The sequence below is a fragment of the Prosopis cineraria genome, unplaced genomic scaffold (assembly GCF_029017545.1).
Source record: "Prosopis cineraria cultivar Desert tree isolate PC_DT_omini unplaced genomic scaffold, ASM2901754v1 PC2, whole genome shotgun sequence".
Taxonomy (NCBI): Eukaryota; Viridiplantae; Streptophyta; class Magnoliopsida; order Fabales; family Fabaceae; genus Prosopis; species Prosopis cineraria.
The window spans coordinates 3,794,535-3,808,125 of NW_026555333.1; the positions used below are offsets into that span (position 1 = coordinate 3,794,535).

General features: G+C 38.9%; 1 protein-coding gene across 2 annotated transcripts; it reads right to left on the minus strand.

Annotated features, from left to right (window-relative positions):
- Positions 1 to 795: 795 nt before the first annotated feature.
- On the minus strand, positions 796 to 13,322 carry LOC129302203 (acetyl-CoA carboxylase 1-like). Of its 2 annotated transcripts, XM_054940913.1 has the most exons (33): positions 13,136 to 13,322; positions 12,776 to 13,000; positions 12,315 to 12,683; positions 11,651 to 11,857; positions 11,409 to 11,570; positions 11,133 to 11,225; positions 10,952 to 11,047; positions 10,687 to 10,860; positions 10,209 to 10,302; positions 9,922 to 10,109; positions 9,789 to 9,839; positions 9,641 to 9,680; positions 9,300 to 9,424; positions 9,103 to 9,219; positions 8,910 to 8,984; positions 8,763 to 8,819; positions 8,531 to 8,635; positions 8,114 to 8,200; positions 7,837 to 8,028; positions 7,574 to 7,762; positions 7,328 to 7,438; positions 7,157 to 7,243; positions 6,898 to 7,074; positions 6,446 to 6,523; positions 6,245 to 6,367; positions 5,722 to 5,991; positions 5,269 to 5,612; positions 4,822 to 5,059; positions 4,355 to 4,707; positions 4,055 to 4,268; positions 3,534 to 3,710; positions 1,269 to 3,419; positions 796 to 1,175 (listed from the first exon to the last, which is right to left on the minus strand). In XM_054940913.1, exons 3-33 carry the CDS (start codon positions 12,660 to 12,662, stop codon positions 1,110 to 1,112), a joined length of 6,789 nt encoding a protein of 2,262 aa, XP_054796888.1. In that variant the 5' UTR covers positions 12,663 to 12,683; positions 12,776 to 13,000; positions 13,136 to 13,322; the 3' UTR covers positions 796 to 1,109. The 2 variants fall into 2 exon arrangements, with proteins under 2 accessions (XP_054796888.1, XP_054796887.1); XM_054940912.1 differs by lacking the exon at positions 12,776 to 13,000.
- Positions 13,323 to 13,591: the final 269 nt, after the last annotated feature.

A 13,591-nucleotide genomic window follows, 5' to 3' on the forward strand; every position in this document is an offset into this window, starting at 1 on the left:
GTATTTCCGTGCCAATATATGCTTCAAAATTAAGGAGCTAACAAGAGAAGAGTTGAAGGAGAAAGAGAGAAGGAAAAAAGTAGAGCTAAAGGAAAAATAAAAAGAGAAAAGAAAGAGAGAGAAGCACCAGAGGAAGGAGGAAGAAAAGAGGAGGAGAGAACAGAGGGAAAAGGAGAACAAGAGACGGGCACAGGAGAAGATGAAAAGGAAGCAAGAGAAGGCAAAGAAAAAACGCCAGGATATCCAGTGAAAGGAAAAGGGAAAGGAGGAGGAAATGAAGCGTAACACCAAGTAATTGACCCTAACACGTCAAATCACTTTAGGTTTGCATTAGTATTGCCTTTTCAAGTCCTGCCACAAATGAAGGTTCAAACACTCTTGACTTGCTTCACAAGCTCAAACACTACTCAAATCACGCAATTCTTTTTACCCGGAGTCTACTTTGTTTCAGGAGGAACAGATTTATCATTCTGGCGCTGATTTTTTTTTTTTAATATCATGTAGTTTTTTTTATCAAATGTAATGGTATACAGTAGTGTAATGATTTTTGTTATGACATTTTTATATATACATAGGAAGCCATGTTGAAATTGCGTATTGGCACTGTTTTTGGATGATTTTTCTATTATATATAAATAATATATATCATGAGTCATGACATGTATATGCGAGCTACTGATATGATATGATATGATATCTTAATTGTTTTTCTAATTTTCTTAGAGCATGGTAGAAAACGAGCATGATTAAACCGCACACTTGCTGGCGGATTAGCAGCGTGAAACACCCACACACTTGGCTTGAAATTCCCTATGAATAATAATCAACGCGCTCTCCAAATTCAGATACAAGGAAACTGGAAAGAATCAATCAGCCGGCTTTGCGAATAAACATGAGCTCACCAACGCTGGCTGCGACCCTTGAGCTAACTTCAGGAAATTACATATAGATATGATTTACACTCAATATAGCAACGAGATATTGGAAATATTGCTGTTCCATGTGGATAAAAAGCTTAGGCATGGGATTAGAACAACTGGTTAACGAAACATGTTACGGCACTTACAAGGCAGCTTTTGCTCGAGTTTCTTTAGCCGCTCGAGAAGCATTTAACCTTCTAATTTAATTACCTTGCGAAGTTCTTCAATCAACTTCGCCCGCCTTGGTGGCTCCAACTACAAGAGATTAAAAACAAAAATACCACCATGTTTCAGGAGATAAGAAACAAATTGCAAATTAGAAAAGACACAAGAAAATAACAATAATACCTTGCTTAAAAGAGCAGAAAATCCTTGAGGTAACGCTTGCAGCTCCAAAGCCGAGTCTCCAATACTAGTCAATTGAAGCATCAGCTTCTGAGCGCGTAATGCTTTTAGTTTATCCTCGTAATTACTAGGTTCCTTCTTCCATCTAAAGAAACTTTCATCGTCCAACCAAGCATCTTCACCTCTGGAGATATCAGAACTCAGATACCAATTTTTTACCAAGCCCATTGCAGATTCATGTGACAGTTGATCACCAGCTGCATCTCTCACACTGTTGATCAGTGAATGTTCACCAATTCTCCTACGCAATCTCCGGTAGAAGAAAGAACGGGACTTGCTCCAATCCAGGACTTCTCTTATTACACCCTTGGCAGCCATTCGTAAGGATGTGTCATGTAATTCAGCAAATTTGGTGGCTATCTGTGTGTACACCGGCAAAAGTTGCTTCTCGCGGGAGTTGATTTGCTGCTGTAAGGATTCAATTCTCCCGAGGGCCCTACTAGTCTTTGCATCCTGAAGTTTTGCCTTCAAATTAATCAGTTGTTGATCAAGCCTGCCCATGCACTCCAACAATTCCTTTGTCCTGAATTTGATCTCAACCATCCCTTCTGGTTCCAAGACATTGCCTTTAGCTGTTTGATCAGCATACATTTCAATGTGATTCGAATTGATTTTACTGTCCACAACAACCCATGCCCCACCACGGAGTTCACCCAACATTGGGAGATATACAAATATGGGTTGCTTGTACGTTCTCAGGTTCTCCACAATGGTTGATCCAGCTTGAAGAATTCCTTCAAAAAGGTCCCTTTGGCCCCCAGAAAACCCTCTCCAATTAGCAAGAATGAATAGTGGGAGCTCCTCTCTGTTGAAATCCAATATTGCTTGGGCTGTCTTGGTTGCAGAATCAGGAAACCATACTTGCCCTGCTTGAGGAACCACTCTTTCATGAGAATCAAGTTGCCCCGGATCGGCCGGTATTACTTGCATCATTGTTTGTGTTTCAACAGCAACAATTCCTACAGGGATTCCTCCAAGTTTTGCTCTTCCAGTAACAACTGTCCTTGCCCATCCAGCTAGTGTCTCCACAAAGCTATCCTTGTCAAATATACCCCCTAGCCATCTTCCCTTACTGCCTAGAGTACCAGAAATGGCAGCACGAGGATCACATGAGTTTTCAGGGAAATACTCCACGGGCCTTTCTGGAGGATCCATGGGTTGCATAATGGGTAGAGTACCGCCTACACAAGAAGGAATGTAGCTAAGCCACTTCAAAATAGCAGAAATGCCTTCAAGATCATCAGAAACAGTAAGATGGACAACTCCATTTGTTGCCATGATTTTAGGTCCACCTAGCTGCATGTGAGAGCTGTACACCTCCCGACCAAGAAGCTTGTTTAATGCAGAAAAACCTGTAAGAATTATGGGTTGATCAAGCCTCTGAATGCATCTCATGCCAAGTCTGGCAAGATAAGCACCTATTCCAACAGTCCTTCCAGTCACATATGTTAAGGTAAAAGTTTCTTTGTATGCCCTAGAATAGGCACCAGCAATGCCCCCACTGCCACTCAAGTTTTCAACCCCCAGACCATCCTCTTCTCCAACAACGGTATCTATAACCCATCTAGTTTCTCCAGTCTCCAGCTTTAACTCGTGTGTTATCACTGATGATCCGATCCGAGCATAATCCTCTGGCGTCAAATATACATATTGAAAACCATGCTCTGGATTAGATTCATCAGACCAACCAACTTTGAAACAAGCTTTAACTTCCTCAGCCACACCTAAACGAGCACCAGAATTTGCTGCTAGGTAAATTAAAGGTAGTTTTTTTGCACATGCAAGATCAGTTACAGCATGGAAGAATGCATCCTCTCTTGGGCCAAAAGAACCGGCCTTGAAGGTTACATCATTTGCTACAACCAATATTGTCCTTCCAGATGGAAACTCAGGGGTGCGCATTTCCATAAACCAGGCTACCATACCAACGTCATTAAGTCCAGGTGGATGCTCCACAGGAACCAGCGGCGCACCCCAACTACCTTCTTTATCAACAAATTTAAGCTCTGTTGCTTTTAGAAGATCCTTATCTTTGGCTTTTTGAAATCCGTGGTGTTGGATTGCCCATAGCTGTTCCAAGGCCGTTTCAAATGCCTGCAAGTAACATATCTCCTCAGGAAATATAGTTTGCTTTTCAAGGTGCAAACACACAAAGATACCATTAGAAAACTAAATCTAAACTAAATTAGAGAGAGAGAGAGAACTGACTAGTGGAAAATCATAGCAGTATGTGGTGTTGTTCTTCCTTGCTAAAAGACGTTTTCGGTCAATGATCCCCAAAGGTTGATAGTTTTCATTCACTGGTACATCATGCAAAGGACCTTTTCCGTTGATTGACCTGTATGCAACTTTATGAGTGCTTTTCTCCTCCGCTTCTCTGTATATCTGAAAAAATATATATATATATATTGAAATTTAATCATGATTTATGGACCATCTTTGTTCATAATAATTCTAAATCCGAAAGTAATATGCCAATCAGGTATCTATATTTAAAAATAGGAAAACCTAGTTTGTCGTCGTCTTTTTTTCAGGCACATAATTAGAATTTTGCTAGGCATCCCAATTGTTCTAACTGTTTACACTTTTGTGATGAGGAAGGACCTATACCTAGCATGCTTTCTGAAAGGAACCTTTAACCATAATTGACTAAACTGTCGATAAAACGGCAACATGTAGGGAGCTATCCTTGAATTTTTCCCCCTTTTTTATAAAGAGAAAATACTTACATGTACGGTGCAAGTATGACCAGTAACATTTGTTACAACGACCCTCCAAGCACCGTTTGCTTGTCCAGAGGATGCTATACAGAGCTTAACTTCCCACTCTGCAACCCCTAATCTATGCATTCTAACGCCAACGGATGAATGGATCTCATATGCCAATTCTTTCAAGATTGACTCAACAGCTGCTTCTTCTTGACTAGCATCCACGTTAATCCTCCTGGCAACAACATCCAAAATTTAAGACAGAGTTAAAAAGATTTTCCCTTGTGCTAGAAGAATAGGTTGTGCCATCACCATAAGTACCTGGAATAAAGCAGAATATCATCTATTTGTTGCTCTCGTATGATATGGAGATACATATGAGCATTTTCAGATTTGACAGTGGTGTTGTGTGCATTAAGTTCCAATTCCTCCATTGCAGCCATCAAGGATCTCAAAATGCTCCTTGAAGTAAGAGGCATATCCTTTTGAGCATTCAATGTTTCCATAACTAGCCCTTGACCTGACAAATCTTCATTTGTAGTTGGTTGTCTTACTAGTGTTCGAAGAAACGTTCTTTGAAATGAATGTGGCCTAGGATCTACAACTGTGTACAAATGCCATTGACGATCTCGGGATGGGGTATACTTTATATTCTCATAGCCTTTAAGTTTGTCCTGTAACCATATACATGTTAATGACCTTAAGACCAAGCACACAAGTGAAATTTTCAATATTCTATCCTTTTAAAGTGAAACACAAGATTTGAACCCTGAAGTTATTAAACTAACCAATTCAAGATAAACGGATAAGGGAGGTTCCAAATAACGCAACAGAGGCTCCTCCTCATAACAGATCTTTTCTTCAGACCAGTGAAACGAGTGTCTCATTGGGGCTCGCCCTTCATCCCTCTGTATAATGCAACTGATTACTCCCACACCTACAGCGTGTATAGCTGATCCTACTTCCTGTTCTTTGAGCAATTTGGCTAACTTATTAGTCCTTTCTTGAGCTTGGTCCTCATCACCACTGCAAAGAATCCAAGATGGCACTTGTATAAAACTTATTAGAGATTATCATCTCTGGATAAAAATAAAATTAAAAAATAAGTCAATTTTTCAGCGAGTCTAAAAATCCAAAACAAACTATAAACTATATCATTGTTGATCTTTGAGCAAAATCAAAGAATTGTTCAATTACTTATGGTTGAAAGTAAGTATTTGTTTAATATATCGTACCTATCTTGTAGTAATCTCATCTGATTGTTGATGCCCACCAATGCTATATGCATCATATTACCATAGTCATTAATAGCTTCAGTAGAGCCTTTAGGAAGTGTTTTGTGAAAGTTATGGGTAGCTTCCTTCAATGCAGCACCAACAATTGTAGGCAAAAATTGAAGAGATTTGACTATAACCATTGCTCCCCATTTTCCCTTGCCTCGATTTTCTACTAATATTTTATTGGACCTTTGGTCTTCAGATGCGCTCTTCCTTTCAACATACTCTTCCAAAAACTCCCAGGAGGCAATAAGGCCAGACTTGTGCCATTGCATCCTAACACTCTCTTTTACAAGATATGGCTGATAAAAGATGCTATAAGTTAAAAAAAAAAAAAAACGAACATTGTTGCCTGGCAATTTAAAGAAGATGAAAAGGAATAAAATAATAGCACAAAATAAACTCATATACCTGGTACAACCTACGGACATAAGTTTCCACAACCCGCCTTTGAAGGGTGTGATCACTGTGATCAAACAAACCCACAAGGGCATCTTCTACTGCCAAAGGAGCACTCACAATGTCCTCCATTCGATCATTAATGGCACTCTTCCTCTTGGGAGTATCAATATTTTCACCATCTTCAGTGAACATCTCCAGTTCTGAAAGACTCCTAGCTATGCTGGAACGAAGTTCACTTAATTTTGTTTGTTCTAGAAGTTGACTTGCCTTAAGAGCTAACTGCATCATGAAAATAGGGTGTCAGGATGACATAAACAACTATATTGGAAAGACAGATGCTTGTTCCCCCTCAGCAAGGGACATTATGACCCCTAAAAGTACCATACGATGAAGAATGATTTGGGAAGATAATAGGGTGTCAAATTCTTTGCCATATTTTCCCTCCATTAATTCTCTTTGTGGGGAAGGGAAGAAGAGGTATCACACCAATTTGTTTTTGTAAGACCAAAGTATCTTGAGATTTTGTCCAAACCTCAGAATAATTTGTATGGTTGAGTGATGAGAAACGGATCAACTGATCCCTGTAGCCAGCAGGGTTAGGGTACACTAGTTGTTCCATTAGCTGCAGTATCAACTTATTTTTATTCTTCATGCCCTGAAATCCAAGAAATAAAATTAACATAGTTGAAAGAAAGAGAAGTACTCGGGATGGATATTTAATAAGAGTTTATACCTGATGGGAGAGTACTACATCCACAACCTTCAATAGATCTTTCTGATATTGAAGGCGGAGTCGTTCAATTACGTCAGCCTGGAAAGAGGGTGGAGTAGGAAGATAGAAGGTTATGGATATTCAAAATAATTAAATGAAAACTCAAACAATATTTATATCATAAGTTACTTGATCACTTCCTAATTTAGTTTGTGGTATTTTAACACAAATAGAGCATACGTATAACTTGCTAGTTTTTGAACTAGGGAAACTACTAAGCTCAACTACCACTGATAATTGCTTCTTTCTTTTAAGATTCCTTAGAAAGACCAGTCTGGCAAGAAGAAGGGAGGAATGAAAAAAAGAACATCCTGGATTTACATTTTCATTTCAAGTCCTAATAGCTCGGTCAACTTCATAACTACTTAAATTATCCAGATAATTAGTAGTGGCACTGCATTAATCAAACTAACCTGTATGTTATCGTTAAATAGTTCTTCAACAGAAAGATACTCTTCAAAAAGGGATTGAACAATTATTCGAGCATGGCTCTCTCTCCCACCCTCATAAGACTTCACTAGACTCATTAAAGGTTCAACAATCCTTTCTTGTGATTCCTTTTCTTTGTCACGATGGGAGGAAAGGTGAGCCTGCAATGTAATCACACCTTATGAGTATATTCATGCTAAAATGGGAGAAATTAGAGTAAGGAAGTCCAAAGCTTTAACTCACTTCAAGAATGCCCTTCAATAATTTGGCGGGAAAATCAACATTTTGGGAGCTTGATATCCTCTCGAACTCCTTATATTTTGATTCCAACTGACAAATTGCAAAGTTCAAGGCTAACTCAGGTTAATGTTTTCGTATTAAAACAAGGAGATTGCCAGAAGGGTGTCTCATCACCTCGTTTTTTAGATCTTTTGGAAGACGGTTTGCCAAAACAGAAAAGCATTCTTGCCATTGAAGAAAAGGTAATTCAGGACTGTCAAGGCAATTGAGCAAATTTTGCACAACCTGAGACAGATGTCAAACTCATTGATAAGAGAACCATACAAAAAAACTAAAGTATCAATACAAGCAATGGGTTCATGAAAGATGAATTACAACAAGCTATAAATATTGTTACAATCTGGTGTTAATGGAGCTCACATCATCAATTTTGTGCTCATAGCCAGCTAGAATCATCCGTGCTGCATTTAAACTTGCAGCACACCTCTGATGAACTCTATCAGAAATTGCAGTAGGAGAACCCAGAACTGGGAAACCCCCATGGAAGGGTTCTGCTTTTCGTACTGCTGATGGATCATCTAGATCAAGCCTTGCTATGAGCTCCCCAGCCTACAAAGAAAAATACTTTCTTAAAACTGGTTGTGATTAAAACAATTGATACTTCTATTTGCAACATCATATACCTGCATCGGTTGGCCTTCAGATATTTTGAAATGAATAACCCCAGAAGCTGGTGAAAGAAGAGGCATACACATCTTCATGACCTCAACTTCAGCATATGGTGTGCTAGCATCAATATGACTAGCGTCGGTCACCAAAAATCTTAGAAGTTTGCATGGAGTCTCGGCAACCAACTTTGATGGATCATGATCATTCTGCATATAAAATATGTTTAGAAATTCTCCTTAGCCACAAGAAAACTCAAAGTAGAACCTAAGGATAAAAATGAACGGATTTTACCTGAAGCAAACAAGTCCTCCCATCTATTAGAAGGCGAGTTCCAGCTGCTTCTTCCTCAGCATATATCACATGACTGTTCCCATCCAACTGTAGAAAGTAGAAGCTAGTGGTTAAGAATTTTAGCAATCAAAAGTGGAAGAAAGGTTAATCATCTAAGAAGAATAGACACTATAAGCTAAAATATCCGTTTAAATGCAAAGTATAAAAATCCAATAGTCCAATTGCAAACTATGCAATTATTAGGATCTTCGTATTAAAAACTGTAACCAATATATTGAAATTTTGGCTTCCACAAGAACATTAAATTATTTAAAAAGCATGAAACACTATCAATAACCCAAATAATAAGCGTAAGTAACAAACTAAAGAAGAAATGTAGAATGACAAGCGGTGGAAGTTTAGAGAATGATTACTTGCCTGCATCAACAAACCTCCATCACGTAAAGTATGTATCTCTGCTTCTATCTCTGATTCATTCATTCTCAATCTGTAACTTCCTGGCCCACCTCTTGACATGTTAATCTAGACATTGTTTTTAATAGATGTTAATTTAAAAAATTTGGGTAGGACTTATGCTGGAGAAAATCTCCCAAAATCCATGAAACTACAGAAAATATACCATTAGATTGACATTTATAATAATACATACCATATATTTGCTTCCTTCAATGTTCAAGGACACTTGTGAGTGGACAAGAGATATGTGCTGAGATCATTATAAAGTAAATCAATATCCCTAGAAAACAAGAGTTAAATGAAGTTATGAACTAATGATTCTCTGAACTAAGCACAATACCTTAGGAGGGATTTGTCCTTTTTCAAGATAACCAACATAATCTGAAACCAAGGCTGCACTGATAGTAGAAGCTTTCTGCATGCCGTAGAGCACAAATCATGAGATTACCAGGGGCAAAAAAGAGCATAGATCATTCACCCTACAATATAAAACCTTAAAAAAGGTAAAGCTATAGAAAAATAAGTTTGCTTACAAAAAGTGCCCCTCCAACAACAGAAAGATACCAACGAGGCCTTTCTGCTCTAACTCGCATTGCAATTCTACCATCCAGCCATCCTGTGTGAATTTTGTTTTCTCTGTAGTCTGAAGCCTGAGACCAAATATTGTAGAATTGTTACTTCTATATTTCTAAAGCTCTTTTTGTATAAGTTGTCAGCATGAGCCTCTCACATTTAGAAGATCGATGGTATAGTCAACATTGGTGCGAATTTCTCCCCGAATTTGAATCTCCTTCAGTCCTAGAACCATATTTGCAATAGCTAAAGCCCTAGATTCTCCAAATGCAAAAACATGTCCTGTGGCCCAAGATAAGGATATTAGAAGCTTATAGAAGATAAGTTATTCTAAGGGACTTTTGTAATATACGTAAGAAAGTAACACATATTTCAATACTTTCTAGCTCAAAACTCTCCAACAATCCTAGCTCTTGTTCTACTATTTTCCGGGATCATGTTTATGGGGTTAAGCATGTTTCTCATGACAAAATTGTGCGATCAATAGTTAAGACTTACCAAATTGAGAATCTGAGAATTCATGAATTCCTCCGCCAGACTGCAATCATACAAGCCAAAAAGAAAGAAGAAGAAGAAGAAGAAGAAGAAGAAAGTAAGCCCCTTGAATTGAAGTCAGACCCATATGCAAAGGAACAATGAAACTTACCTTAACAGAGAAGTAAGCCCACACATTTGGCTTGCTTTTGAAGCTCAGCTCCTGCGCAAATAATTGCAACTCAATATAATCTATGGAAGAGAACAAATAATGCTTGAGATCACTGAAGAACTCAGTAACTTGCCTGCACTTTTCCACTAGTGGGCTTAAACCCATCATCAGGATCCTCACTAGTCACTCGCACAGCCACACAGTGACCTTTTGGCCTTGTAGATTCCGCTTTGTCAAAATCAAAAGGTGTGGCTAAAACCGATGTTTTCCTCCAAGCATTATATCCTCCACCATGTTCCATCCCATAGAATCGCCTTATCTCTGTTAAAGGAGGAAAGTGAAAGGCAGGTGTACAGGCCAAATCACTGAGAAAACAACAAAAAATAAAACAAACTATAATGAGTTATTAATCATTTGTACCAGGAATTTGCCAGAGGGGAATACCCATCCCAACAGATACTTGTGCTGCAGGCAGATTCACCTCTGCTATCCACTCAGTAACTGGGTGTTCAACCTATATAAGAATCAAAGATAGAATAATCAGTCACATTGAAAAAAGGCAAAAAAGAAGAAAGAAAAAGAAAAGACAGCAACCAGAAAAATAAATTGAAAAAAATATGATACAATACACAGTAAGACCTAACACTTGGCATTACTCCAAGCATTGTATCAAAACATGCCCAATAATATAAAGAAGAGTTATCTGTGAGTAATTTTGCTAAACCCAAATGGTTTGGTTGTTACAAAATATCTTAAGCATTATTTGAAAGAATTTTACGCTTCCACGTCCATTTGACAAGCTGATTCCAACTAACATAATAATCATTACCCATGAAAAACCAAATTCAATAAGACAATGGATCAGCTCATAAAAGTGAAGCTAAACATTTTACAACACCTGTAGCCTGGGATTCAGCTCTAGAAAGTAGAACTCGCCAGTATCCATACTATATAGATACTCAACAGTAGCAGCCCCGACATAATTTACACTTTTAGCCAATCTTCTAGCTGCCTGTTCCAGTTTTTTCACTGTCTCCAAAGGAGCTACAGTAATTGGTCCCTCCTCAATAATCTATTTACAAAAGAGTGATTAAATCATTTACAAAATTTTCTTAACCACAGCAATTTGGTGGGATAAATGAAAGTGGAAACAATCGTCTTACCTTTTGGTGCCTCCTTTGCACACTACAATCACGGCTATGCAAAGCCGCGACATTTCCATACTGATCACAAAGCAATTGGACTTCCAAATGCCGGCTCTAATTAGAAATAAAAAATATCATCAGAATATGATCAAGACCCCAAGAGCCAAGGTTCATCTGAGAGTTAAGAGGTTTATCTAACCTGGGATGCCACCTTCATTATAAATATGGGTGAGCCTGGAACTTCACCTTGAACTTGCTTGAACAGTGCCCTGACCTCATCATCATTATGAACCTATAGTATCCGCATGGATGTTAATTTTTAAATTTTGCTGAAAAAGTAGAGGGTCGAAACAAAGTTCCTTAGCTTTATAGGAATTTAATCTAGCAGAATGATTGAAAATAATTTATATACTCAGGACAAAATTAGTTTGCAATATCAGCTGCAAGAATGATGTGAAGTTGTCAGGAAGCAAACCTTCCTTATGCCTTTACCACCACCCCCCCAAGATGCCTTGATCATAGCAGGGTAACCAACAACTTGACAACTTGCAATTGCTTCCTCGGTTGAATAGACACATGCTTCTCGGTAAATATCATCAGGAATAGTAACCAAGTTACTCCCGGATGGAACTTTCACCTTTCAAAAGAAACTTTAAGTTATAAAAAGTTGGACATCCGTTAGTAAAGGCATCACTGCAGCTGAAGACTGAAAATTACATGAGAACCACTCCATGGAAGGGTTGGCACTTTTGCTGCTTGAGCAATCAATGAGGAACCAATTTTATCTCCCAATGCAGCCATGGATATGGAAGGAGGTCCGAGAAATACAATTCCCTTTGCATTCAATGCTTCAGGAAGTTCAGGATTTTCTGATGCGTGACCCCAACCAGGCCAAACTGCATCAACGTGAGTTATCTCCGCCATCTTGAAGTATATTGCATACAAGTTAGCTTTTTTTTTTTTTTTGGCCAAAAATACAAGTTAGCTGACATTAGAAGTTATATCATGTCACAAGAATTTATTACTACATAAGCAACTAGGATCACCATAATGAGCAGTGCAAGTTACAGTAAACCTTAGGTAATATGAAATAATAGCAGCTGACTGGAACAACTCATGCATCAGATTTGTATATCTCATGTTTTGGGAAGTAGACATTCCTAAAGCTCCTTGTCTACTCTCCGAAACTTCATGATGCTAATAATGTTCATCAATCTTTTAGAAAAATCTGGACGTGTTTTTTCTTCATGAAGACCTTAGAATTGACAGGTTTCGAAAATTGAAACTCCCACCACATTCCATGACAACATCTTCATTTTGCGCAAATTTTTACAAACAAAATTTAAATGTCCGGAACCTCACAAAATAAACCTGCACTCACCTCTACAATAAGCTGCACATTGGCATAGTTATTGTTATTGGTGCCACCAGGTACTTCCACAAATTGATCGGCCATTCTGATATGTTCTGCGTTGATTCTCATGTCCTCCGGAGTAGCCATTGCTATCAACAAGATAGCCTTCTCTGATCCAAATGTCTCATAGGCCCAGCTCCTAACACTGCGTATAAATTTGACGGCTGCCATTCCATTGTTCGCGATCAGTATGCTATGAATTGGCTTATCCCCCCCAAGGCTGCGGCAGAACTCGTCCACTTCAGATATTGCTGCAGGATGCCTATTTGGCACAACACCATTCATGCACACATTTCCACGCTCAAGGCCGGCCATTGTTCCGCTTCTCCGTGCTTCCTGCGCATTGCATAATCACAAGAAGATTAACGGCAGCTCGGGAGAAGCCATTTTTTTATCACGTCAATTGATTTGTGCGTTTATTAACTAACAGAATTCACAGATATCAATCTTCATAAATTCAAACTCCGAATTGTCGAGACATAAAGAAGGGTCAATTCATTCAAGAGAACCCGGGGTCCAACTACAAATTTAATTAGGAACGCGTTGTTGCTGGATGGAACTTCCAAAATATGAGGAACCGAACACAGCCCAGTTCGGTGTCTCAGATGCAGTTAAGCGTGAACATGGAATGCGGCGAAGAAAGACATTGCCCACTGAGATAATTCACAACGTTGTAATCAGCAAATCTCTAGACGCCGACGGTGGAAATTTAGATTCCCACACGGCCGCGCCCATGAGAGTACAGTATAAATAATAAAAGGGGCAATAAGTAGAAATGGGCTACGAACCTTGGGAAAGAGCTACAGAAGGTGGAAAGTGCGCGGAGAGTTGATAGAATTTGGGGAAGGTTTTTCAAGCATCAGGAGGACTTAATTCAGAGAATGTGGAGGTGCATGAGTGAATGGTGATAGTGCAGAGGGCAGAGCAGGAGTGGATTAAGAAAGTTGTGGAGTGGTAGGTTTGGTTTGCAGAAGGTGGGTATCCTTTGAAGTTATAACGGCTTAAATGAAAGCAGTACGTATGTGGGGTACGATGCCGGATCCCCAACAGACTCTAGTTGCACTGGCAGTGGTAGTTCCCAGCTACCCCATCAACTGTCAACTGATCCCTTCCAATTCCTCCAGGGGCAACAAAAAGTAAAAAAGCTAATATTTTTATGAATTGTTTTTGTCTTTTGTTATGTTTTCACATGCACCGGGAATGGAAAGACACGTCGATCGAAGTACCCCATTTCCTTGCTTTAT